At 39.5% G+C, this 22,556-nt stretch overlaps 3 protein-coding genes across 5 annotated transcripts; 2 read left to right on the forward strand and 1 right to left on the reverse strand.

Moving 5' to 3' along the window:
- Positions 1–83: 83 nt before the first annotated feature.
- Positions 84–9,368, forward strand: LOC122046076 (lysine-specific demethylase JMJ25-like). 2 transcript variants are annotated; one of them, XM_042606582.1, is made up of 14 exons: positions 84–399; positions 814–1,332; positions 1,430–1,572; positions 1,657–1,756; positions 1,870–2,002; positions 2,114–2,168; positions 2,269–2,998; positions 3,822–4,148; positions 6,996–7,400; positions 7,478–7,547; positions 7,693–7,778; positions 8,313–8,432; positions 8,525–8,595; positions 9,111–9,368. In XM_042606582.1, exons 2-14 carry the CDS (start codon positions 835–837, stop codon positions 9,208–9,210), a joined length of 2,838 nt encoding a protein of 945 aa, XP_042462516.1. In that variant the 5' UTR covers positions 84–399; positions 814–834; the 3' UTR covers positions 9,211–9,368. The 2 variants fall into 2 exon arrangements, with proteins under 2 accessions (XP_042462516.1, XP_042462517.1); XM_042606583.1 differs by having other exon boundaries at positions 819–1,332.
- On the forward strand, positions 9,111–15,449 carry LOC122046077. Of its 2 annotated transcripts, none has more exons than XM_042606585.1 (11): positions 9,111–9,243; positions 9,585–9,891; positions 11,229–11,709; positions 12,580–12,730; positions 12,952–13,059; positions 13,142–13,562; positions 13,842–14,087; positions 14,155–14,224; positions 14,520–14,683; positions 14,792–14,870; positions 15,039–15,449. In XM_042606585.1, the coding sequence occupies exons 1-11, from the start codon at positions 9,239–9,241 to the stop codon at positions 15,191–15,193; spliced, it is 2,187 nt and encodes a 728-aa protein (XP_042462519.1). In that variant the 5' UTR covers positions 9,111–9,238; the 3' UTR covers positions 15,194–15,449. The 2 variants fall into 2 exon arrangements, with proteins under 2 accessions (XP_042462519.1, XP_042462518.1); XM_042606584.1 differs by having other exon boundaries at positions 14,789–14,870; positions 15,039–15,361.
- Positions 15,450–15,944: 495 nt separating this feature from the next.
- On the reverse strand, positions 15,945–17,700 carry LOC122046078 (flocculation protein FLO11-like). Its single transcript, XM_042606586.1, has 2 exons — positions 16,372–17,700; positions 15,945–16,289 (listed from the first exon to the last, which is right to left on the reverse strand). Exons 1-2 carry the CDS (start codon positions 17,611–17,613, stop codon positions 16,116–16,118), a joined length of 1,416 nt encoding a protein of 471 aa, XP_042462520.1. The 5' UTR covers positions 17,614–17,700; the 3' UTR covers positions 15,945–16,115.
- Positions 17,701–22,556: the final 4,856 nt, after the last annotated feature.

Consider the following 22,556-nt stretch of genomic DNA (forward strand, 5'->3'; position numbering starts at 1 on the left):
TTACTCGATAATTTTCATAGCATAAGATAAATAAATATATACGACACGATGCCACATGGATAAATAAGATGTGAAATGTGCGGAGGGTTGTTCGGGGATTTTATGCGCACGCCTGCTGCCTCTTCTTTCTTCTTTCTCTGCTGCATCTGCTGCTGCCGCTGCATCAATCCATTCCCCACAGCGACATCCTTTTCAATTTTTGGGCTTTGACCCCTCAAACTTCACCAAATTCTCCGGGGGCTCCTCTCCTCTCACTCTGATCCAAACTACGCAGGTCGCTCTCTTCGTCTTCTACCCCACTCCTATTCCCTTCTATTTATACCCTCCCGATGTCGTCATTCCTCTTCTCGCCATCGCTCGCCCGAGGAGGTCGACGAGGCCCGCGGTCCAGATCCAAAGGCGAGTTTCGAATCCTTTCATTTTCTTTAAAATTTTAATTTTTTTATGTTTGCTTATCGGCTTGCGGGTTGATTCCCATGGATCTATATTCGTCTTCACCTGTTGCTGTAAAATTTGCTTTAAATTTAGGGTTTTGTTGCTTTGATCTACATCTGATTTGTCTTTTTGTTTTTTTTGGGGGGTAAATTTTGATTTTGATTTTGTCTGAAGATTTGCGATCGGAATTAAGTGAAATATTAGTCATGATTGTTGTTTGATTCTATGGATCTATCTCCTTGTTCTGTTTGTTGCCTTTGTTTCCGTGCTACTTTTTGGGATTTGTTGCATTGATCTAGATTGGAAGTTTCTTTTCAGAAGGGAAATTTTGTTCTAATTGGAATTAGTAAAATTTTTAGTTTTGGGGTTGAATTGTAGGTTAGAGGGTGCGCCGGAGGCATGGATGACTATGTGGGGATACCTGAGGACTTAAGGTGCAAGAGATCGGACGGGAAGCAGTGGAGGTGCAGCGCGCTGTCGATGCCAGATAAGACTGTCTGTGAGAAGCACTACATCCAGGCGAAGAGGCGGGCAGCAAACTCGGCACAGCGAGCTAGTGAGCGGAAAGCAAGGAGGAAGTCAATGGACGACGGTGATATCTACTTGGAGAGCAGAAGTAAGGAGGTTGAGAGGTCCAGGTCTGTGTCTCCAATGAATAATGTAGGTGGCGCAGAGTGGGCGTCCAGGGGCAGGTACAAGGAGAAGGTGTCTAGAAGTCAGGGACAGGGCTTGTACTCGCGCGAGATGGCTAGGGGGGTTTCAGCCCATGGTGATTTTGGCAGACCTACTCAGGACGCTGAGCAAGATGCAGATTACATGGAGGAGGATCAAATTAGATCAGGATACAAAACTCCACCATTTGGCAGGGAAGCAAAGAATTATGGAAGTGGTCCAGCCGTGAGTCTAATGTTCTGTTTTTTTTTCATGAATATAAATGTTTCTTTGCAATTATCTTTGCTTTTAAGAATTATGGATCTTCTATCTGGTCTTATAGGATTATTCAGGCAAAACTTCGGGTTCATCTGATGAGGTGGAAGGATTAACTTGTCATCACTGTCAGAGGAATGATCTAGCAAGTGTTGTATGGTGTATTAGTTGTGACAGCAGAGGCTATTGTAGCAATTGCATATCAAGATGGTATTGGCGTATCTACCATATGCTAAGATTTGAGTTCCTTATTGACAGAAAGTTAAATGCTTGATGATGTATGGCATCTGTTAGGTATGCTGACATTCCAGTGGAGGATATCCGTCAGGTTTGCCCAGCTTGTCGTGGTATTTGCAACTGTAGAATATGCTTGCAAGCTGACAACTTAGTTAAGGTAGTGCTCACTTTTTCTTCTCTCATATTAACAATTGCAGTCATATATATCCTTCAGCTCTTTTTCTCATTGATGTATGTGTTTTTGTTAACTCATGCTTTTCTTTGTTTTAGGCTAAGATACATGAGATGCCTGCCATAGATAAATTGAGATATCTTCATAGCCTTTTGAAATTCATCCTCCCTATCCTGAAGAATATATATAGGGATCAATGCTTCGAAATTGGAGTTGAAACAAGGGCGTATGGTATTTCATCTTGTTGTTCTTTTTTTTTTAATGCACCGATCTAGAGTTTTCACTACTGTTTGCCTTTTTCCTTTTATGTTTCTCATATTTATGTTAGTTATCATGTCCCAGGGCCTAAATCTGATATTCCTAGGGCAAAGATAGATGCTGATGAACAGATGTGCTGGTACTTCCCCATCTGATGCATAATTTTCCCCCCTAAGTGATTACACTTACTCAGTTATGTTACTATAGGCATTAAGCAATGTTATCATTACTATGTACAGTGACTTGTGCAAGGTGCCAATACTTGATTATCATCGGCATTGCACCAAGTGCTCATATGATTTATGCCTCAACTGCTGTCGTGATATTCGACGGGCATCTTCAGTTAATCTGCCCATCGATGGTTGGTCATCTGATAGAAGCAAAGATGTCACTGCTGAAACCGCATGTCCAGAATCATCTGGAAAAACTGAGACTGATGAATGCTCAATTAACTTTGCCCATCAATTTCCCAAGTGGAAAGCAAACAGAGATGGCACAATCCCATGTTGCCCTGTTGAGGCAGGTGGTTGTGGCTCCTCAGAATTAGTTTTAAGACGGCTTTTCAAAATAAATTGGGTTGCAAAACTGGTTAAAAGTGCTGAGGAAATGGTCAATGGATGCATAACTCGAGATCCAGATACTTTGCCAGTCTGCCCTTGTCAAAATAATATTGTTTCTGAATTGAATGGGTTAAGTGCATTCACTTGTCGCCAATGCTCCAATAGAGATAGTAGCATTGATAATTTCTTGTACTCTCCAGTAGCACAAGACATAAAACTTAATGGTATAAGTCATTTTCATCAGCATTGGTCTAGGGGTGAACCAGTTGTTGTAAGACACACATTTGAGTGCCCATTGGCTTCAAGTTGGGATCCAACTATTATCTGGAGAGGCATTCAAGAAATGATAGACAAGAAAACTGACGATAGTATAAAGGTGAAAGCCTTCAGCTGTAATGATCAGTCAGAGGTATGCTACTTCTTGGCGATTTTTTATTTGATGTGAAATAATGCTGGTCACAAGGTTATTATGACAACTTTAATGTCATTGAGGCATGTTATTACCATTATATTTCACTCTTTTGGAACTTTGATAATTATTGTGATACTTTATTTTTGATGTTAAGTGTCACTTTATTCCGATAATCTTTTGACTATGGGAAATCATTTTCTCTTAGAACCGGTCATTATCACAGGTATTTTTCATCCATCATATTTTTATTTATACTTTGATTTGTATTTTATATTTTTGAAATACAGCCAGTATCAGGCTTCGTAAGGGAGGTTTTTATGTTGGAAAATTTTGGGAAAGTCAGTGACCAACCACTTACTGCCACCCATCTTGTTTCTTGGAGAGAATCAGAAGGATGAATTTAAACGTTGTATTATAGACCAACACTGCTTTTCCCTTGACTTCCATCTGATTTTGGAGGAAATGAAAGGGATCGGACATAATTAAATTCCTTCTTTCTTCCTTCTTGGCAAACAACAGAAATTGACAAATTTATTCCTTTACCTCTCTTTTTCCTCCTTTTTTGTCTTAGTAAATAATTCCATAAATAAACATCATCTACAGTTGATTATATTTTACTTTTAATGGATTAATAGTAGTCTAAAATCTTCAAGTCAAGGATCATCAGATACGGTCCTTGTTATGAACTGATTATATCTAATCAAGGTTGTTTGTTCATTGTAATCAGCAAATGATTGAATTTTCTAATATCTCAGTTTAAGAAACTGTCTTACAGTCATCATGGTGCCATTGGTTTGACCTACAAACTATACTTTGGCAGGTTGAACTTCAACTAGGTCAGTTCATTAAAGGATATTCAGAGTGTACATGCGAAGATGGCTTGCCAGCAATGTTAAGAATAAAGGATTGGCCAACTCCAAGTGTAGTGGACGAGTTTATATTATGTCAAAGACCAGAATTTCTTGTTAATTTCCCTTTGATTGAATTTCTTCATTACAAGTGGGGTATTCTGAATCTTGTTTCCAAGTTGCCACATGATACAATGCAAAATGAAATAGGCCCTAGACTTGTTATTTCTTATGGCACGCACAAAGAGCTCAGTAAAGGTGCTCCTGTTGCCAACCTTCAAGTTAATATGGGTGATATGGTAGGTTAGTCAATTTGCCATTGTCAATTCCTGTCAGTCAGTTTCTTTTTTGGAGATTGTGACGTAATGCAGTCTGGGAATGCTGTCTTGTTCTTTGTTATTATTGATTATATGCCCAGCCCACATGTTAGAGCCTGTTCAACAGATTATTTTTACATCTAATGCTGTGTTACATATAAATTCTTAGAGTTGCAACGGTCTTTTCAATTCCTTGTGATTTGCAAAGGTGTTGTTATCAAGGAACTATGCCTTGCCAAGTATGTTGAATGGAAATTGATATGTGATGCTTACTTGTTCTTTGGGATTTGCTAGTTATCCATATTGATTATAAAACAACATGAAAAACCCAGGGGTGACCAGCCCAGTCCCACGGAATTTTCCACTGGTCAGGATAAATCGGGAAGCTCTCGCGGCGGGCGGCCCAGAAGTCTAAAGGGTTGCGTGCCCCATTTGGAGGAAAAATTCCTGCAAACTCGCCATAGCTGGGGATCGAACTGCGGATGCCTGGGTGACAACTTGGATACCCTACTGCTACACCATAGCCTTAGGGGCCATCCATATTAATTATAACACATTGCTTGAGGTGATAATTTAAAGCATGTGGTAATCATGCTAGCTAGTTTTGTTGGTGCAATTGTCCATGGGTCAAAGTTGACTAGTTTAGCTCAAGCTTAAGTTTTGATATTTGACAATATATGGAGATTGCAGATGCAATTGTCCATTAGGGAGAATGTTGATGCAAGTCTCCTCTGGTCAAAGGTTGACCAGTTTGAAGTGAGAGAGTAGTCAAGTAGGTCAAGGTTGACCGGATATTTAAATAGGAAAGTGCTAACTGGAGATTAGACAAGGACAAAACTAACGGGATGGTTGGCAGAAGAAGAACTAAGTGGGTCAATGTTAACCGGATACTTGATGTGAAAAGTCCCGGTGAATGAAGCTGGGCACTGAGGAAGTCCTGGTGAGTGAAGTCAAGCCGTCCTAGTGAAGCTGGACAATGAGGAATTCCTGGTAAGTAAAGTCAGGTAGTTAGAAAGCTCTGGTGAGTGAAGCCGGGAAGTGAGGAAAGTCCTGGTGAGTGAAGCCGGGCGAGGAAAGTCATGGTGAGTGAAGCCCGGCAGATGGAAAGTCTTGGTGAGTGAAGTCAGGCAATTGGAAAGCCCCGGTGAGTGAAGCCGAGCAGTAGAAAGTTTCGATGAGTGAAGTCGGACAATGAGAAAATCCTAGTGAATGAAGTTAGGTTGTGAAAAGTCCTCGTGAGTGAAGCTAGACATTGGAAAATCCAGGTGGATCAAAGATTGATTAGACACTTGGTGGAGAAGTCTTAGCAGTTCAAGAGTAACCGGATGCTAGGCAATGAGGAGTCCCAATAGATCACGGTTGACCGGATGTTGGGCAGAGAACCCTAGAACTCGGGTTTAGGAGCTAGGGTTGCCAACAATTGATTTGGCAAAGCTTAAGTGATTAAGCTCCAGCTTAATTGCTTAATGCTCAAAATCGCGATTACAGAAGCGACTTGAATCGCTTAAGCTAAGCGATTTAGGATGGCTTAAGCAATCATCCTGATCGCTTAAGGCCTTTTTATAAGGAAACAAAAGGGTGATAAGCGATTAAGCAGGTAGCTTAATCACTTATGGCCTTTCTCGCGATCAAGTAGAAGGGAGCATAATCAATCAGGCTAATTAATTCCGCCCCTCTTAAGCGATTGGGGTAATCACTTAGGTTAAAAAATAATGCGGTTTTGAGCAAGATGCAGAGGTAGTAATTGCTTAAGGAGAATCTTAAGCGATTCAAGGCGGTCGAAGAGCCCTAGAAAAGGGTTGACGCAAGCACTGTTTCTTATCTCTCTTGCTCACAGTTTCTTAACGACACTCGGCCAGTTCTTGGAGACTTAGAGTGAAGTGCTATTGCATTTCCAAGTTGATCAAGAGGTGTCTCCAAGCCAGAAGAGAGCAAGCTAGGATTTCATTGTTGTAAGCTTGTAAGATTTCATTTGTATTAGCTTCTCATCTTCTTGTATTTCTTCGTGTGTGAGTTTGTACGAGGCTTCTCCGCCTTCGGATTGTTTCCAAGAAGGAGCTCTTTCATAGTGTATGTGTTAGAAAGGGACGGATCTTTGGATTAGTCACCTAAAGGAGGTGGATGTCAAGTAAACACAAGGAGTTAGCATTGATTCTAAGTTTCCATGTGCAATCAAGAAGATCAAGAAATTGAAGTGATTAGTGAACTATCCCCCCTCTAGCTCAACCAGTCCTAACAAGTTTAAGATCATAGAGTGGACGAGACATTGCTTTTAAACATCTTCCTCTCTTGTTTAGGTTTAGACTTTAATAATTGCGTGCTTTAGCATCATGGTAAGGTTAAAAACCTCTCAGCTTAGTTTATATCTAGTTTGGTTCTGCTCAAGATTCCACATTAGATCATGCTTTATTTCAGTTTTAGACTTTTAAGGAGTCATTTCATTATCCACATGCATATGTTCTTGGATTACTATTGTATGATATTTGTCTCAAATGAGAAGTTCAGCTGTTGGATTTCATATAACCGAGTTTAAATTCAATTGTCTGATTTTCCAAAACACATGGAGGCAGATAAAGCAATCAACTACTGGGAACTTACTGACTTAAGTTTATGAACATGATGGTGGCACTGACATTTCAGAAACTCAATTCTAATATGATAATACAAAAATGGAACTTCAATTATTTAATTCACATCTTCACAGGCAGTATTGATAATTTTTTCCTTAAACAATGAATCTTTGCAGGCAGTATTATAGACTTTATTTACTATCTCAGTAATGTGGTTGTCATTTTAATGATACAGTCTGATGCCTTTGTCCTTGTTTAGGTTTCCCTATTAATGCACACACCAGAGGCAGCTATGATGAGATCTGAATTTGATAGGAACTTCAATAAGTTTAAACCTGAAAATCCGCTCGAGGATGACTACCTTACATATTCTAATATGCCTTCCAATGGGATTACACGGCAACCTGCTCTTGAATCTCAAGAACATTGTAAAGAAAATGAGTTTTCCTCGGGTCTCAAAGTGACCGAGGATAATCCTATGGATTTTCATGAATTCAATAGCAACGGTTCAAGTGGCCATGAAAAGAGGGATTCTTCTTGTCCCGACCCTTCTGAAAGAACATGCCCTGGAGTTGTATGGGATGTTTTCCGCCGACAAGACATTCCTAAGCTCAATGAGTTCTTGAAGACACATTGGAAACACCTCACAGATACTACAGATTCAGTAAACCAACATTTTGCAACTACTTTGTGTCGCTTATCTACCATTTTATGTAATTTTTACATGTCTGAGTTTGGCAGGTCTTGCCTGTTTATGATCAAGCAGTGTATCTAAGTAAAGATCAGAAGCAAATGCTAAAGGAAGAATTTAGTAAGTTTATGTGCTTGTTAGCTTCTCTTTATTCTATGCTCAAGATGTGTGACTAAGTTTCTCATCTTGATGATGACTCCGAGATTCATTTTGCTATCGTAGTGGACTTCTCTTTATTCAGTAAATTTGCTCATCTGCTTGACAGGAATCGAGCCATGGTCTTTCGTGCAACATGTCGGTGAGGCTGTTTTTATTCCTTCTGGATGCGCTTTTCAGCTTAGGTATCTCCAGGTGAGATTCAGTTTCAGATAAAGTCAAAGCATCTCAAGTGCCAAATAATTTCTACAAATCTAGGTACAACAAATAATTTCTAGTTATTGATGAGGTACAATAACGAGTTGGAACAAACACCTACACAGAATCATAGGGGTGAAAGTAGTAACTTCTGATTATGAACTGATTTGTTTTACCTGAGTATTTTCATGCTATTGGTGGACTTAGGATATGTAAAGAGAATTTTTATTTTTTGTGGTTATGTTGGCCTTTTTAGTACCTTTTGTTAGGTCTCCAACAATATTGCTTAGGAGTTTGCTCGTGAAATTTATATGGTGCGTTAGCTTGGCGCTATTTGTCATGACCTGCCACTCAAATCGGAGAACTGATACATTAACTTGTGAAGCTCAATCTGATATTTTTCACCAAGTGGCACTAAACTTGGCTCCACACTACCAGCCTTACCTTTATCTCCATTTTAATGACATTTTCTAAGAAAGATTGTTTTCTCAGGAAACAAAATTAGCATTTTACTTTCTTTCAATCTTGCAGTCATCAGTGCAGCTGGTCCTCAACTTCTTATCTCCAGAGAGCTTAAGGGTGTCATCTCTTATGGCCGAAGAGATTCGCTGCCTTCCGAATAATCATGAAGCAAAGATTAAGATGCTGGAGGTGCTCATATATTATTATGTGACTTTTCTTGTAAATTCTTTTCCATGTCTTTAGTTTGTCTCAAATCTAAGTTTTTTTTTTTTTCCCTTCAGGTGGGAAAGATGGCCTTGTATGCCGCTAGTTCAGCCGTCAAAGAAATTCAAAAAATAACACTTGATCCCAAGTAAGCACAACTCATTACCTTTCGATTTAGTGTCCACTTTTATGCAGTGTGTAACTTTAGGGGAAGAGAGCCCAGGTAGAGGGAAAGGGCAGATAGAAACTAGTCAATTTCCTTGTCTATTTTGGTGAAAGAATAAAAAAGAAATGAACGTAAAAGTAGTCATTAGTTTCTCTAAATCAGATTAATCAGAGGGAAAATAATTTTAAGAATTTCTTAAGTAATAAACACAAGTTAAAACGAACTGGTGCAACTGTTCAAGTTAAGAAAAAGAATATAATTAATTGGAAAATAGATGTTACGATTCAATTATTTTCTCTTTTTCATTTTCTAATGAAATGATTGATGTTTATGATATGTATAAATTTCATTTTCGTCCATTAATTTCGGACAGAAATAAATAAGTGAAGGATGAAATAAATTTATAATCTCTCTTTCCTCTCCTATTCCCATGCAAGGAAACACCACAGTAGGAAATCCTGTTTGTTTTCATCAATGACATAAATCCTTTCTTGCAGGTTTAGTTCAGACATCAAATTTGAGAACCAAAACCTGACTGCATTAGTCTCTGAAAACTTGGAAAAGGTCATAAAGCGAAGACGACCCATTTGCGGTTGAATCGTCTCGTCGGGTCGAGCCTCATTCGATGATGTAAAGATTGTTTTGTGATTAATTTTATGTACATAATTGGTAATTTCAAAAATTGTTCCTTCAGTAAATGTTCGAAGTGAAGCCAAATATCTAATTATGTTTAGAGATGCCCTTTCATCACTTAACCGATTTGTCTGTTTTGTGATATCGTTTTGGATTAGCATGCTGAGGTTTAGTTTGTCAGCCTGATTGATGGCTTAATTGGCTTATTAAGCTTGTTTGGCCTAAATGACACTCAAATCAAACTTGGCGGGACATTAAAATACAAATAAATATGAATTTATATAAAAATATATATATATTTTATATATATAAATAACAATTTCCAATTCACACTTCAGGCCTTTGCCGTACTCGCCGTGTCTCCAAAAGTGGAAGCGGCTTCTTCTACTTCTCCAATATCGAGCACCAACTCTCAACCCTGGGCTCGGCGATCCGCTCTCTCTCCTCCGAGCCATGTCTGCTTCCTCCCATCCCCTTGCCCTCACGGCGAAACGAGGAGCTCCGGAGCCACCGGCCGCTGTCGCGGTGCCGATGGAGGACACCGTGCAAGCCCTAATAGACTACCTCGTCCAGCCTCTCCTCCCCGCGAGGGCTTTCCCGCAGGCCTCGCCCTCGCAGGAGAAGCAAGAATCCGTCGCCAGACAAGTACGCCATTCCCCCTCCCTATTTTCACATCTTTACACTATTCAACGAAGATCTTGAATTGTGCCTATTTTGTTTATTGGGGGTTTTGGAAGAGCGAGGCAGCATGACCATGTTGGGGTTGCTGGAGAACATCCTCACTATGGCAACCTGATGTCTCGAAGTACTAGATGAAAGTATGAGTAGGAGGACAGTATTACAGGATAGGGCATTTGGATGACAATCCAACAAAATATGACCTGTTAGTGTTGGTGGTATTTGGCAAGATTAGAAAAAGTTAAATGATTTACTAAAATTATTCAAAGCGAAAGAGTGTTTTTTTTTTCTTGTCGAACATAGCTGACTTCTCAAAATTAATGAAACAGAATTATAAGGAAGAAACATACTGGCTGATCTTTCAGTTTAGTAGATTTGTGTCCTTTTTGGGAACTGAATGTGTATAGATGACTGAAAAGTTTGGTGAATAGTGAGTATACCTGCAAATGCAAAGTGCTTAGCAAGGTACAAAAACATAAATAAGTTTACACATATCAATTGCTAACAAGGCAAATTTAACATGGTTTGGAATCCTTGTTCCTACATCACGGTCTATGGTTGGAATTTGGAAAGCACACTATCTTTCTTTTTTGTGGTTAACTATGGGAGGTGGATAAACCTCTTACAACATGAATAGTTACATCATGCAAGGTGTATATTAAACCCTTTGTACAAACATCAAAATCTAAGATCAAACCTGATCACTTAGGGCATGATTGCGCCAACACTTACTCCTTTCAATATGCTACCGATTGAACTTTCTACTTAGTTGAGATATTAGCAAAATTCCAGTTTTGTTTGAGAATTTTTTTATATGAAAAAGGATCTTGTTCACTTTTCAATGAAAACTGGTCTATTTTTTACTTTTTATTTTTTTCGCCTTTTTTTTTTATTGTTGGTCAATTATCGAGGCTTTAAACATAGAAGACTGATATATTTGTTTCAAGATATTGAAAGTTCTAGTAAATTTCATACTAGAGAATTTTATGTGCATCATATCTATAGATAAAATCTCTTCATTTCACAATCATATTTCACTAAAAAGGATAAACAGGTTGAGCAGTATTCTTTTAATATTCATTGACTACCCATCTGTATGTGAAGAAACTCACGCGAAAAATTTACCATCTAAGTAACAATGTTTTGTGGACCGTCTGATTTTAACAAATATTTTGCATATGGAACATTTTTTTGAGTCGTCTCATCAGTTTCCTATCTTATTATACCTAGTTATTAGTTAGTACCATAGCTTGCCACCTTAAAGTTGTCTTGATTACTTTGCTCTTTTGTACATAATAATGCAGATGCACTCTGTTGTCCTTCTCTACAACTATTACCATAGGAAGCAATTTCCGCATCTTGTGTTTCTTGATTTTAGATCATTCTGCAAACAAGCAACTATAAGCAAACCAAGTCTTCTTAGTTTTATGAAATTCATGCACAAAAATGTGGAATATTCACTAGATTTGGACAAAGAGCTCTCTATCATGGAAAAGGAGATTATGAGTGCATGCAATATTGCCACAACTTTAGATGCATTGAAGAATTCTACAAGTATGAATGGATGGCCAGTTTCAAAGGTTGCTGTACTTCTTGTAGATGTTGACCAAGAAAAATGCTATCTTGAGTGTAGTTCTATAACTCAGAGAATATGGTCTTTGCCAGAACAAAAATTAGACGAACCAATTGCTAGTGTTATCAAATCTTTTTCTTATTCCTATCCCAACAAATCATTGAAAAGCTCACTTCAGCAGCTTGCAATATCTGCTGTGCAGCAAAAAACAGGTGTTAGTGTTTCCTTAATTCTCTCTTAGATTGTAACATTATCTATTCTCTTTTAATTGCATTAAAGACCTAGAATTCAGAATATGTCGATAAATAGTTTTTTTTCCAGGCTATTGAATTTTACATCTTGTTATACTTGTATAATTCTCCATATTTTGCACAAGATATGAAGTTGCTCGATTTGACGTCTTATCGTATATTCTTCTCATGCAAAAGATATGAAGTTGATCGTGAGATTTTTATAGGAACGTATAAAACTTGTTCTTTATTTCAAGAATTTTCTATATTTCTGCAAGGGTATGAAGTTGATTGTGTGCCTTCATTTGTGACTCTGTTCCTTAATGTGATGCTCTTCATTTATCGAAATGCCTAGAGGGCTAATAAGGCCTATTTTGAAGTGATCAATCACCTTCCTCTCCAGACACATAATGGATGGATAGATCATGCTTCTTGACACTAGATCACTATTAATTTGTTGATCACGGCTGCCAATACTAGTCCAGTACTAATTTTGATGATATTCAATATTATTCAATTTAGATTGAATTGGCATGAAAAGTTTTTCTGACTATTTACATTGATGTTTGAGCTTGCCCTTATGTTTCAAATCACTTAGCCTAGTTTTTTTTCACTTTCAAACAAAAAAGGAGTGATCTATGTTGGCTGTTATTATTATCTTACTATCTTCATTCAACTTGGCTGATTTAACAAATTTCTTGCAGCATTTGCTAATTTGTATGGATAACTTTTATGTCCATCTGATATCTCTACTATACTATTGTTGCCTCAACTGTCAAAGAAATTTAATTACAACGTTTGTAATTTATTTACAGTGTCATTTTGAAAGTAATTTTTCCTACTATGGAACAGGTAATTGCTCCTCAAAATTCTGTGTTCTGGAAGATCATAGGGTATACTCATTTAATGATGAAAAGACAGCAACTATGCTGTATATAATGAAATCTCTGGACACTGTTAATGGTGCACTCATTGGATTTTCTATTAAAGAAGTACTAAGCAGGTCTGTTACCACAATAACAATGAAAGTTTATATCTATTGATAGTTTGGTTTTGTGTTTTTTTTCCCTTTTTCACTAGAAAAAAAATGTCATTTTGAATGTTCTGAATCTAGCTTTAATTGTTTTTAATGGTATTTTCGAACCCTAAGAACGATATTGTTTGAGTTGATTGAACTACTTTTTGTTATCCAATTTTTATGATAGTATCAACTGCATTTTACAGTTTGAGAGGGCCTCTCGTCAAAGCTGGCTTAACTCCTGAAGTCACTAAAGTGGTTGAGTACTACCATTTGTTGCCATATGTTGATATATTGTCTGATTGGCTGTCGAGGTAAGTAAATGTGTATATTCAGGCCATCATGAACATGGAATTGTTGCTTAACTTTTCCTATAATATCGTGTTTTTATAACAGAGTAGCACCACATTCTCCTTATTTGAATTCCCCGCCAAGGCATCCAATAGACGTGCATAATTTATCGGAGGTAGGTGGACAATCTACTATGGTAGATCATGGGCTAAACAAGTCTTACATGTTGCCGACATTGAGAGATGAGGCTGTAGAAGACAATTCTACCATAAATGTGAACACCAACGAGATAGGAAAACCAGATGTGAACAGCGCTACAATTAGCAAATCACTAAATGAACCATCATTTGCTGTTTCCAATTGTTGCAAGATCAAGAACAACACATCTTCTGATCAGTTGCAACAATCATCATTGAGAAAGGAGGCTGCTGGAAGCAGGAAAAGTGTTATTGCAAGCCCATGTTTGAATAAGTGCGGAAGTGATATCTACTGTTCTTCAGATGGCGGTAATGGTTGCACTGACAAGGTATTATACATGAATTATCTATTTTCATTTTTTTATTAAAATTGGTTTCTACATCTTCAATTTGAAACTCAAGCAAGTGTTTCTTTCGAATGAATACTGTCATCGAGTGCTGTTATACCAACATAGCAAAGTTGGTTATTACTCCAGTTGTAAAATTTGTAACAACTGACACAGGTATTAACTTTTTGTCGGATGGATATTGATACGAAGTAGAACTGCATCTGACATTTTAGAACTCATATTATCTTCCTATTGTTGGAATTTTCCTCTCATTTATAGGTAGATAGAACGGATATAATAAAGAGACGGCGTCCAGAAGAAGTCAATGCAGGAGAGATCGTTGGCAGGAAAGACACTTCGAGACCTTGTCAAGATGCCATCGATTCCTATCATCTGCCTCTTGAGCTAGTTGGAGAAAACCTTACATCTGAAAATATTGATGAACTTGATCTTGCTGTGCCTTCCAAGAAACATGAAGTGGTGCTTGCTTCCTTGAGAATTCTTCAGAAGAGACGAGATGATTTGGTAGAGGCGTTTTGGTATTCTTATGTTTTTTCCCCCAATTTTTATTAATAAATTCCCTTGTTGATAGGTTCGAAGACACCGACATTTGGGTGATGAACTTGCTCAAGACGAGATGAAAATACAAGCAATTCTATCAGGTAATTCTTTTTTTGTATCAGATATACCCATCGTGTGAGCAAATTATGTTAACCATTTCCATCAATTGAAAAATGTATCGGTCAGCAAATTCATTGAGCGACTGGAACTGGATTATTCTTTTTAAAACTCTAACCATAAACTCTCTGATTCATATCATGTTTGTGTCATTTGCTGATACAAATTTATGCCACAACCATTTACTCTGCCATCGGTGTTTATCGCAAAGTTGTTAAAAAATGCAAGCAGTTGTTGCATAGATAGTACTCTAATGTGCGTTTAATCTTTTTCTCGAAGGGAAATTGGATGTTGAATCAGGGATTCAAACCTGTAATGCTTTATCCTCGAGCCAAACGCATACATGCACATCTAGGTCCTTACCTTCTGAGATTCAGAGCCAACAAGAGATCAGAGTTAGGAGATTTTCGGAAGCAATTCTCAGATCGAATAGTCCTTGCCAGGCAAGAAGAAAATAACAAAAGCTTTGCATAATATCGAGCTTTGCTTATGTATTTTATTATGTTTTTGTAATGTATTGTTGAAGAAACAACATTTTTCAACTTTAGCAGGAATTGGACAACATTTGTGTCCAGAATGGCTGGATAATACCTAGATACTGTGTGTTCCCATCCATTGCCAATGCCAATGGTAAAATTAAGCCTCTTTGATCTGTTCTCTTCCGTTGCAGAATTTACTACTCTCCTGTCGATTTTCTTTCTATGTTTCCTGTTGTGCAGCTCTTTGTTTGAAGCATTGCTTCATTTCTGGTTGTAGACAGTCATCGCTCATGAGCAACTTTTGTTTCTCTTTTCGCAGAATGTTTTCAGGCTAGTGTATCAGTCAGAGGGATTGACTTCGAAGCTAGTGTCGTCGGCAACTTTAGGAGCACTCCTTGTGAAGCACGATTATCTGCAGCTACTAACATGATAAACAAACTTCATGCTATGTCAGATCAGCAAGCCCTGGCATGAATACAATAGTTTGGTTTGTTTTCCTCATCTCTTTCGGCAGACCGAAGACTGTTCCATTATACTTCCCCTATCTTGTTCTTAACATTGTTGCCCCTGAAGTACCACCTTGGATGCATCACTAACATTTCTTATCAGGTTTAGTAGAAGTGTGGGACTTTTTTTTTTGGAGTTCTGTGTGATAGCTGTTCCTCAGCATGTTCCTCACCTCGTCACATATTCCATTATCAAGTTCCGAGTATTTATAGCGGTTTTAAAATTTTACAAGGCATCATGGAAAAAAAAAAGAAATGAAATCTTCATTTCACATGATCAGTTAAGCACAGGAGATGAACAATATCTTGACTCAATGCACATGCTTTTTGTTCGATCGATAAAAGTATAGTTCAAACTAAGTTTTAATGCACATTTATATAGACAACTGACATCATTTGGGCTGCCATGTAATGTTATAAGTTGAGTTGATGCTGTGCCTAAGTTAATAGTCATGATTCAAAGAAAAAAAAACCTGTATTAGTTAGTGGCTAGCTAAATCTATTACCATGTAAGCAGATAAAATTGTATGAAATCTAGCTCATGATATCCTATGATAAAATTGTGTCCCCCCATTATAAATCGTCAGAACAATCTTTCAATCACATGATGTTTGAAACATATAGCCACTGTTTCACTTGATAATAATGAAGTCAATAGCAATCAGGTGAAAAAGTTTAGCATAGCAAACACAATAATGAGAAACAACAAGGACAACGAATGCAGAATGTTTCAAATTTCAAATTGGTTGTATACCATAACACCATTTGCAAGGATCAGAGGCAATTATTCCAAAACCATGTCACTGATAGAAACACAAAGAAGAAAATTTTACAACTTTATAAGTCTCACAGTATGAAAGAAGCAGGGGGGCAAAGGTCCATCTGGATCCCTATTCAGCAAATTTATTCAGGCGATGGATTGTGCTTCTTGCAACCCTGTTACCAGGATCAATTTTCAGAACCATCCTCAAGTCCTCAGCACCAAGCTTGTATTTTTCCATGCTCTCGTATAAAAGTGCGCGTTGCACTAGCATTGAGATGTTTTCAGAATCTTTCTCCAAGACCTGAATGGGGAGGTAATATTTAGATATCTTAGCTATGAATGATAAAGATCTTTCAAAAAACAATATAGCATTAAGTAGACACCTTTGAGCAATCAGCCACCGCCTTCTTATACTCGCCGACTTCTTTGTAGCATGAAGCTCTGCAAGACAACACCTCCGCCATTGAATTGTTATCCCCAGACTTCTCCGAAAGCACGACGGCCCATGAAAGCCACTTAATCGCGTCGGCATACTGCCCCTGTTTGTAATTATCCTGTCCTTTGGACTTTGCAGCAGGAGCAGTGACACCTGAGGGTGGTGGTGGCAGCCCTTCAAGCTCTGTTGTCGGTCCACCATTGTCATGACCCCCGAATTCAGAACCCATGTCCCAATCAGTCATCTCGGAGAATTGCTGACTTACAGGTGCCTCAGAAGCTGGGGCACTTGCTGCAGATGAAGAAAAGAATGAATCCAATGGATCCATGCTATCCTTAGGGGGATTCAGTGGTGGTGGTTGCAGGGGAGATGAAAAACTACCACTGCTATTTCCACTGTTACCTATCTTTGTTGAATTGGCATTCTGAAATGCACCAAAAGAGAAGTCGCCGCTGTTCATACCGGAAGAGTTCACCGATTGGGCTGGTGATTTCACAAAGGAGTTTGATCCAAAGCCGCCCAATGAACCAAAAGGATCTGGTTTAGGCATTCCCCCCATTGATTTCATCGGCTGCCCACCAGTACTCATTGGAGCACCAATCTTTGGACCAGGCTGGCTAAAAGAGGAGAGATTTCCAACTTGATCGGCAGATCCCCAGCCGTTGGGCCTTATCGGGGCACTACTTGCCGCAGATGTGGCGTTAGCAGTCGGTCTGGGGAGTGAATCAGACAAATTACCCATTCCGAAGGCATTCTTCGGCGGCGCTGACTTCAAAGGAACATTTCCAGATCCGCCACGACCCTGGCCGAGGGCGGATCCAACGAGATCGCCAAAAAGATTAGAGTCCGACTTGGGGATCCCGATCCCAGCAGCCGGCGTCGTAGACCCCCAACTCTTACCAAAGATATCGCCGACCATGGAAGCGGGGCCGTTGAGATTGCCAGATCTGGTGGCTGAGGGCGCCGCGGCAGGCGTCCACGAGGGCCGAGAGGGCTGGTGCGACCAAGAAGGCGCCGGCGCGGGGGACGGCGCACCGTAGGAAGCGGTGGGCTTCTGGTCTTTAAGGGGGCGGGAGGCGGAGCCGCGGCCGGATCCAGCGATGCCGAAGTCGAACTGGTAGGAGTCGAAGGAGGCGCCGGAGGCCGATGATCGGGCGCCGCGGTTGGAGCTGCTGCCAGATGAGTTCATGGTGGCGACGCCGGCGAGAATCGGAGGTATCTCAACGGAGATGGAAAAGGGAAAAGAAAGACGAGAAGAAGGGAAGGTTCGAGATCAGAGGCGACTTTTAAGGCGGTGACTCCGGTCCGGTCTAATTCGATTTGACTCGGTCCGGTTTTTTTCCCCAATCATTTAAAGACTTCCAAACGTCTTCCAAACATCTTTAACTATAATAACGGTATGAAAGAACAAATAGTTGGACTTTGGAACATACACGACTAATCTTGAGCACCTCAACGGCCTTCTGTATCTCCATCATCATACTGCTATCAACACTCCTAGCATTCTATCCGCAGATCAGGCTCGCCTTCTTCACCGGCCTCTTGCGCTGCCAATTGTGTCGCGAAGCTTTCCAAATTTGTGAAAGCCGCGAAGCTCTTCACTTCCTCCAATTCTCCCTTGACATTGGAGAAACAGATTCAGGACTTCCTCTTGAGCTTTTACTAATTCTGGTAGAGCATAAGGAGAAATACATATACACGGAGACTCTCAAGATCCCTGAGAGTTGCTCGAAATCCTCCTCGAAACTCATGAGCGAATACTTGTCTGCATCATCAAGGGAAGAACATGTATCATTTTGTGAACTGCCGATCTACCACCAGATAGCTCGTGTAACGGGTCAGAGGAGTACTCAAAATTGTCATGTAGCAACTCAACGAGTTTCGGGTATCATTCTCGACACCAGAGTCAATGGCCACAACATTGAATTCACCCATTTCCTTCAATCTTTTGCTCAGTTCATTAACTTCATCGAAGCTCTGATAAGAAGGCTCAGAAATTTCAGGGCCTAATATTCCACTTGTTGACTTAGATCTTCTTTCTCGCTGTCAAAACTTTGTTATCGTGATCGAGTGAGAGGTTCGTCTAAGTGCAAGAGAGAACGCAAGAGACGAAGGAACATCCAAGCAAGGGATTTGGTTTGTGAAATCTGGAGGGTTTTTTGTTCGTAATTGCTCTTCCGACAATAAGTAAAAAGAACCACGATTTGTGAGAGATCACTGTAAGTTTTTATGGGCATTCAGTTAACAATGTTTGATGCTGGAAAAAAAAACTTTACCCCTGCATTGAATTTGCGCTTGGGCCTTTTTTTTTTTGAGGCCGAAGGAATTGCCGATGGAGTTTGCAATCTGTCATTGCAGGGCCTGTCACTGGGCACAGTCGCGTTATGCGGCCATCGCTGAACCCCGAATGCAGCAGACAGTACCCACGGAGTTTGCCTCCGTTTCTGGCCGGTGGACGATTAGAGGTCAGTCCTCTGATCTTGGCCGATGGGCGAAGGGGGTGAGGGGGACGGAGTGGATTTGGGTGACGACGGAAGAATAAAAGAACGAAGAGTTAGGTTTCGTTGTTGGCACGTTTTTTTTTTAACGTAGGTTGAAAAAAATGTTATTTTTATTTTGGCAGAATAATATATGCAAAGAAAAAAAATGTGTTAGCGTTTTTTTTTCTTTCAATTATTGCATGTTGTTAGAGTAAGTCTTCGTATTTTTAATTAATTTAATCACTGCACGTTAAATTAATTGAAATTGGGTTTAATGACTCACTTGCTTCCAGGAATTGGGGTGAGATCAAATTTGATGAAATGATCATATTTATTTTATTGGATCAAATTTAATCATGTATTAGATTTATTTTCATGGATCAAGCTTAATTTAATATGTATAAGTTTGATCGATAAATCTGAGATATTGATTTAAATGAGTTTAAATTAAATAATAATAGAACATATGTATAAAAAAAAAATCCTTGTCCAATTAGTAATGAGGATAATAGATAAAGTTCAGGATTCGATTTTCCAATCGATCGATCCAATGAGTCAATTAATGTAGACCCCTGAAAATTAAGAAAATTTATTTTTGTTGATTAATAATGTTGATTTTATACCTGTATAAATTGAACTAAGTCGGTTTTGTACTGATTAGTTAGCTTTGTACTGACTTATTTAATTTCAATTTATAGATGACACATATGATTACCACATTAACTTGTTGTGAAGTGCGATGAAACCAGCTGACGGGCGAAATTCAGAATATTGAATATAACCCAGTTTATAGAGTCAGCGGACACATTGAACGACTTGATAGATTATTTTGAAAACTCGAGAGGAAAGAGTTTCCAGTACTAGACAATTATAGAATCTAGGCTTTGATGCGTTCATTGGCAGAGTATCCCAAGATGGTAGCAGACTATGTATAAGAGCGCTGATCCTATCCGGAATCTGAGCCAGACGAAGGCCGGCTGAGGTGTTGTGGGTGTTGACGGAGAGGCGACTATGACACCTGCCCAAGAGAACGGACCCCCACGTGGTGTTGACGGATGACGGTAACTAAGCCGGTGGTACTTAAGCCCTGCGTGCACTCAAACAAGCACACAGAACGTTAGAGACCAGACACCAAGAAAAAAGCCCCCGGTGCAGGCCCTCCGACTCTCAAGTCAGGTGCTTTTTCCCAAAAGAATAGTGTACGAAGGAAAAAGAACTGTAGAAGACAAGTGCGAATGTGCGAGAGAGCGTACCTGCTCAAGGGAGAGGACCTCCCTTTTTATATGATCATGCGTACCTCTGGAGAATGACCGATATCAGAGATTGTCAGGTGTCAAGACCTGTCGGGTGATGGAGGATGCGTGGCACCCTCCCATGGACTGGAAGAAGGTTCATTCGCAGATAATCATAGACCATTGGAATATTCCCTAACATACAGCAGTTATTCTCTGACAGACGGTTAGGATTCCCTGACCTTGTTGTCTCCTAGTGCCTTTTGTCTCACCGGGGTTTGACTAGGGGCAACTTGGGATGATCTTTCAGATATAACACCGAGTTAACCTACTGAGAGCACCAGGCCTATGTAGACCGAGCTGCGAAAACCTGACCAGTCGGGGCAGGTCAGGCATTATCCAGGTTGCACATCATGTCTCGGATCTGGGATCCTGATCTATAAGCACCCGACCGGAAATCATGCGGTTGATGACGTCAGACGGTCCCACTTCTTCTTTCCCTAACTGTTGACTTCCACGTCCTGTTGAATGATGACTGTCACGCCCCCTTGACTTCTGACCGACACGCCCCCTTGACTTCTGACTACCACGCTCGCTTGACTTTTGACTGCCACGTCCCTTTGATTTCTGACTACCATGCCCCCTTGACTTTTGACCGCTTGACCTTATCGGACCCTACCGTTATGCACTGTATCAGACGTCATCTTGAGAGTTATGTATGGAACTACTTCACCATGAGGACCCTGAAGAGTCTGAAGAGGACCCTGAAGAGTTTGAGGAAAATCCAGAAGAGGATTCGATTATGGATCCAATAGAGAATCCTAAAATTGATCTACCTAAAATTGTTTTCACCAAGTCCTAGATGAATGAGATTTTATGGACCATTGCACTAGGTTAGTCTTAATAGGAGTGGTATTAGTCTATCTAGTTCATTAAAGTTATTTTGGTAATCAGTAGTAAGAATGTTATATGAGTTTGTTATATGTTAACAATATACAATATGTTTATGTTAATGATATGTTCATTCATATATTTGTTTTATGATAATTACTCCACATGATGCATAATAATACGATCAATGTAATATACTCTTTGATTAGTTCATTATGAGTATAATAATAAATGATTAGTTTATTTATTAATATTAAATGAATAATGATTAAGTTCATTAGACGATAGAATATATAATCTATCAATGCCAATCAAATTGGTAGGTACAAATGATGAGTGGAAACATAGTTATCACTTGATTTTGTAAATCAAATTAGATTTATATTGAGTTAATAAGATATTCATACATACAACATACATTGAATATCTAAATAATTTGTTTATTTATGGTAAATTAACCAATGTTGGTGTAATCGACTTCCAAGGTTTTAATGTCAGACAAATATGTTTAAGTATGCTTAAATATGTTTAAGTATGGAGTTTGATCTAGGAAAGTCCTAGTTGTAGGCTAGGTAAGGGAAGTCCTAGTTGGAGACTAGGCAAGGAGAGAAATCTCGGTATATCGTGGAAGCCAGGTGGATAAGTCTGGAGGACCTAATCCCTGGGTAGCAGAATACTGAGTCCTAGTTGTAGGCTAGGTAAGGGAAATCTCGGTATGTCATGGAAGCCAGGTGGATAGGTCTGGAGGACTTGATCCCTGGGTAGCCGAATACTGAGTCTTGGTGAGTGAAGCCAAGTGAAGAAAATCCTAGGGGATGATAATCTTAGGTAACGAGAAGTCTTGGAGGAATGAACTCCAAGCAAGGTTGATCGGATGGTTTCCGATCGACCGCGCGCGGTCGATCGGACCAGCGGATCTCGGTAAATCTAGGTTTAGGTTTACCATTGTTTTTTGTATTACTATTATTGCTGTTAGCTAATATGGTATTGCAGGAAAAGTATTAGTGGATCAGGGGATCAGACACTGAGCAGACAAAAGACCAAACATGTCTGGATGATCATGTTTGGCAGGTAAGTTGAGGTATGCAACTGGAAGAACGACAATGAGGTCGGGTTTCTAAGGGAACAACCTAAGGTCGCTGATCCAACTAAAAAACCGGGAAGGTTTCCAAGTTGAGATTAAGACAGTCCTAACTGTCATACTCATGCATTATATATTACTGTGCTAACCTTTGTGTTGCAGGGATACTTTGCTTAATATTGTGTTGCAGGTTTGGTCGGATCGGTCGACCGAACCAAGATGACTCAGCACAGATCAGTTTAATCAGCAACGATCAGATGTAGAAGGAAAATACACTGATCGATCGACCGAACCATCAATATTAAAGGCACAGTAAATGTAGATCACGAGAAATCTCGACAAACAGGGAAGGAGCCTGTTCGATCGACCGAACAGAGGGATCGGTTGATCGAACCATTGAAGTCCAGTTAATGCAGAATATCGAGCCAGCATTAGACTCCAGCTGGAA

Source organism: Zingiber officinale, chromosome 2B, assembly GCF_018446385.1.
Source record: "Zingiber officinale cultivar Zhangliang chromosome 2B, Zo_v1.1, whole genome shotgun sequence".
In the NCBI taxonomy this organism is placed as follows: Eukaryota; Viridiplantae; Streptophyta; class Magnoliopsida; order Zingiberales; family Zingiberaceae; genus Zingiber; species Zingiber officinale.

What these genes read in the sequence shown, in the direction of transcription:
- LOC122046076 (XM_042606582.1), top strand. Translation starts at nt 835, where the DNA reads ATGGATGACTATGTGGGGATACCTGAGGACTTAAGGTGCAAGAGATCG. An exon ending in AATGCTAAAGGAAGAATTTA is followed by an intron (nt 7,548 to 7,692) that starts GTAAGTTTATGT and finishes TCTGCTTGACAG; the next exon opens with GAATCGAGCCATGGTCTTTC. An exon ending in AAAATAACACTTGATCCCAA is followed by an intron (nt 8,596 to 9,110) that starts GTAAGCACAACT and finishes CCTTTCTTGCAG; the next exon opens with GTTTAGTTCAGACATCAAAT.
- LOC122046077 (XM_042606584.1), top strand. An exon ending in ATTAAAGAAGTACTAAGCAG is followed by an intron (nt 12,731 to 12,951) that starts GTCTGTTACCAC and finishes TGCATTTTACAG; the next exon opens with TTTGAGAGGGCCTCTCGTCA. An exon ending in AATACAAGCAATTCTATCAG is followed by an intron (nt 14,225 to 14,519) that starts GTAATTCTTTTT and finishes TTTTTCTCGAAG; the next exon opens with GGAAATTGGATGTTGAATCA.
- LOC122046078 (XM_042606586.1), bottom strand. Translation starts at nt 17,613, where the DNA reads ATGAACTCATCTGGCAGCAGCTCCAACCGCGGCGCCCGATCATCGGCC. An exon ending in CGGTGGCTGATTGCTCAAAG is followed by an intron (nt 16,290 to 16,371) that starts GTGTCTACTTAA and finishes CTCCCCATTCAG; the next exon opens with GTCTTGGAGAAAGATTCTGA.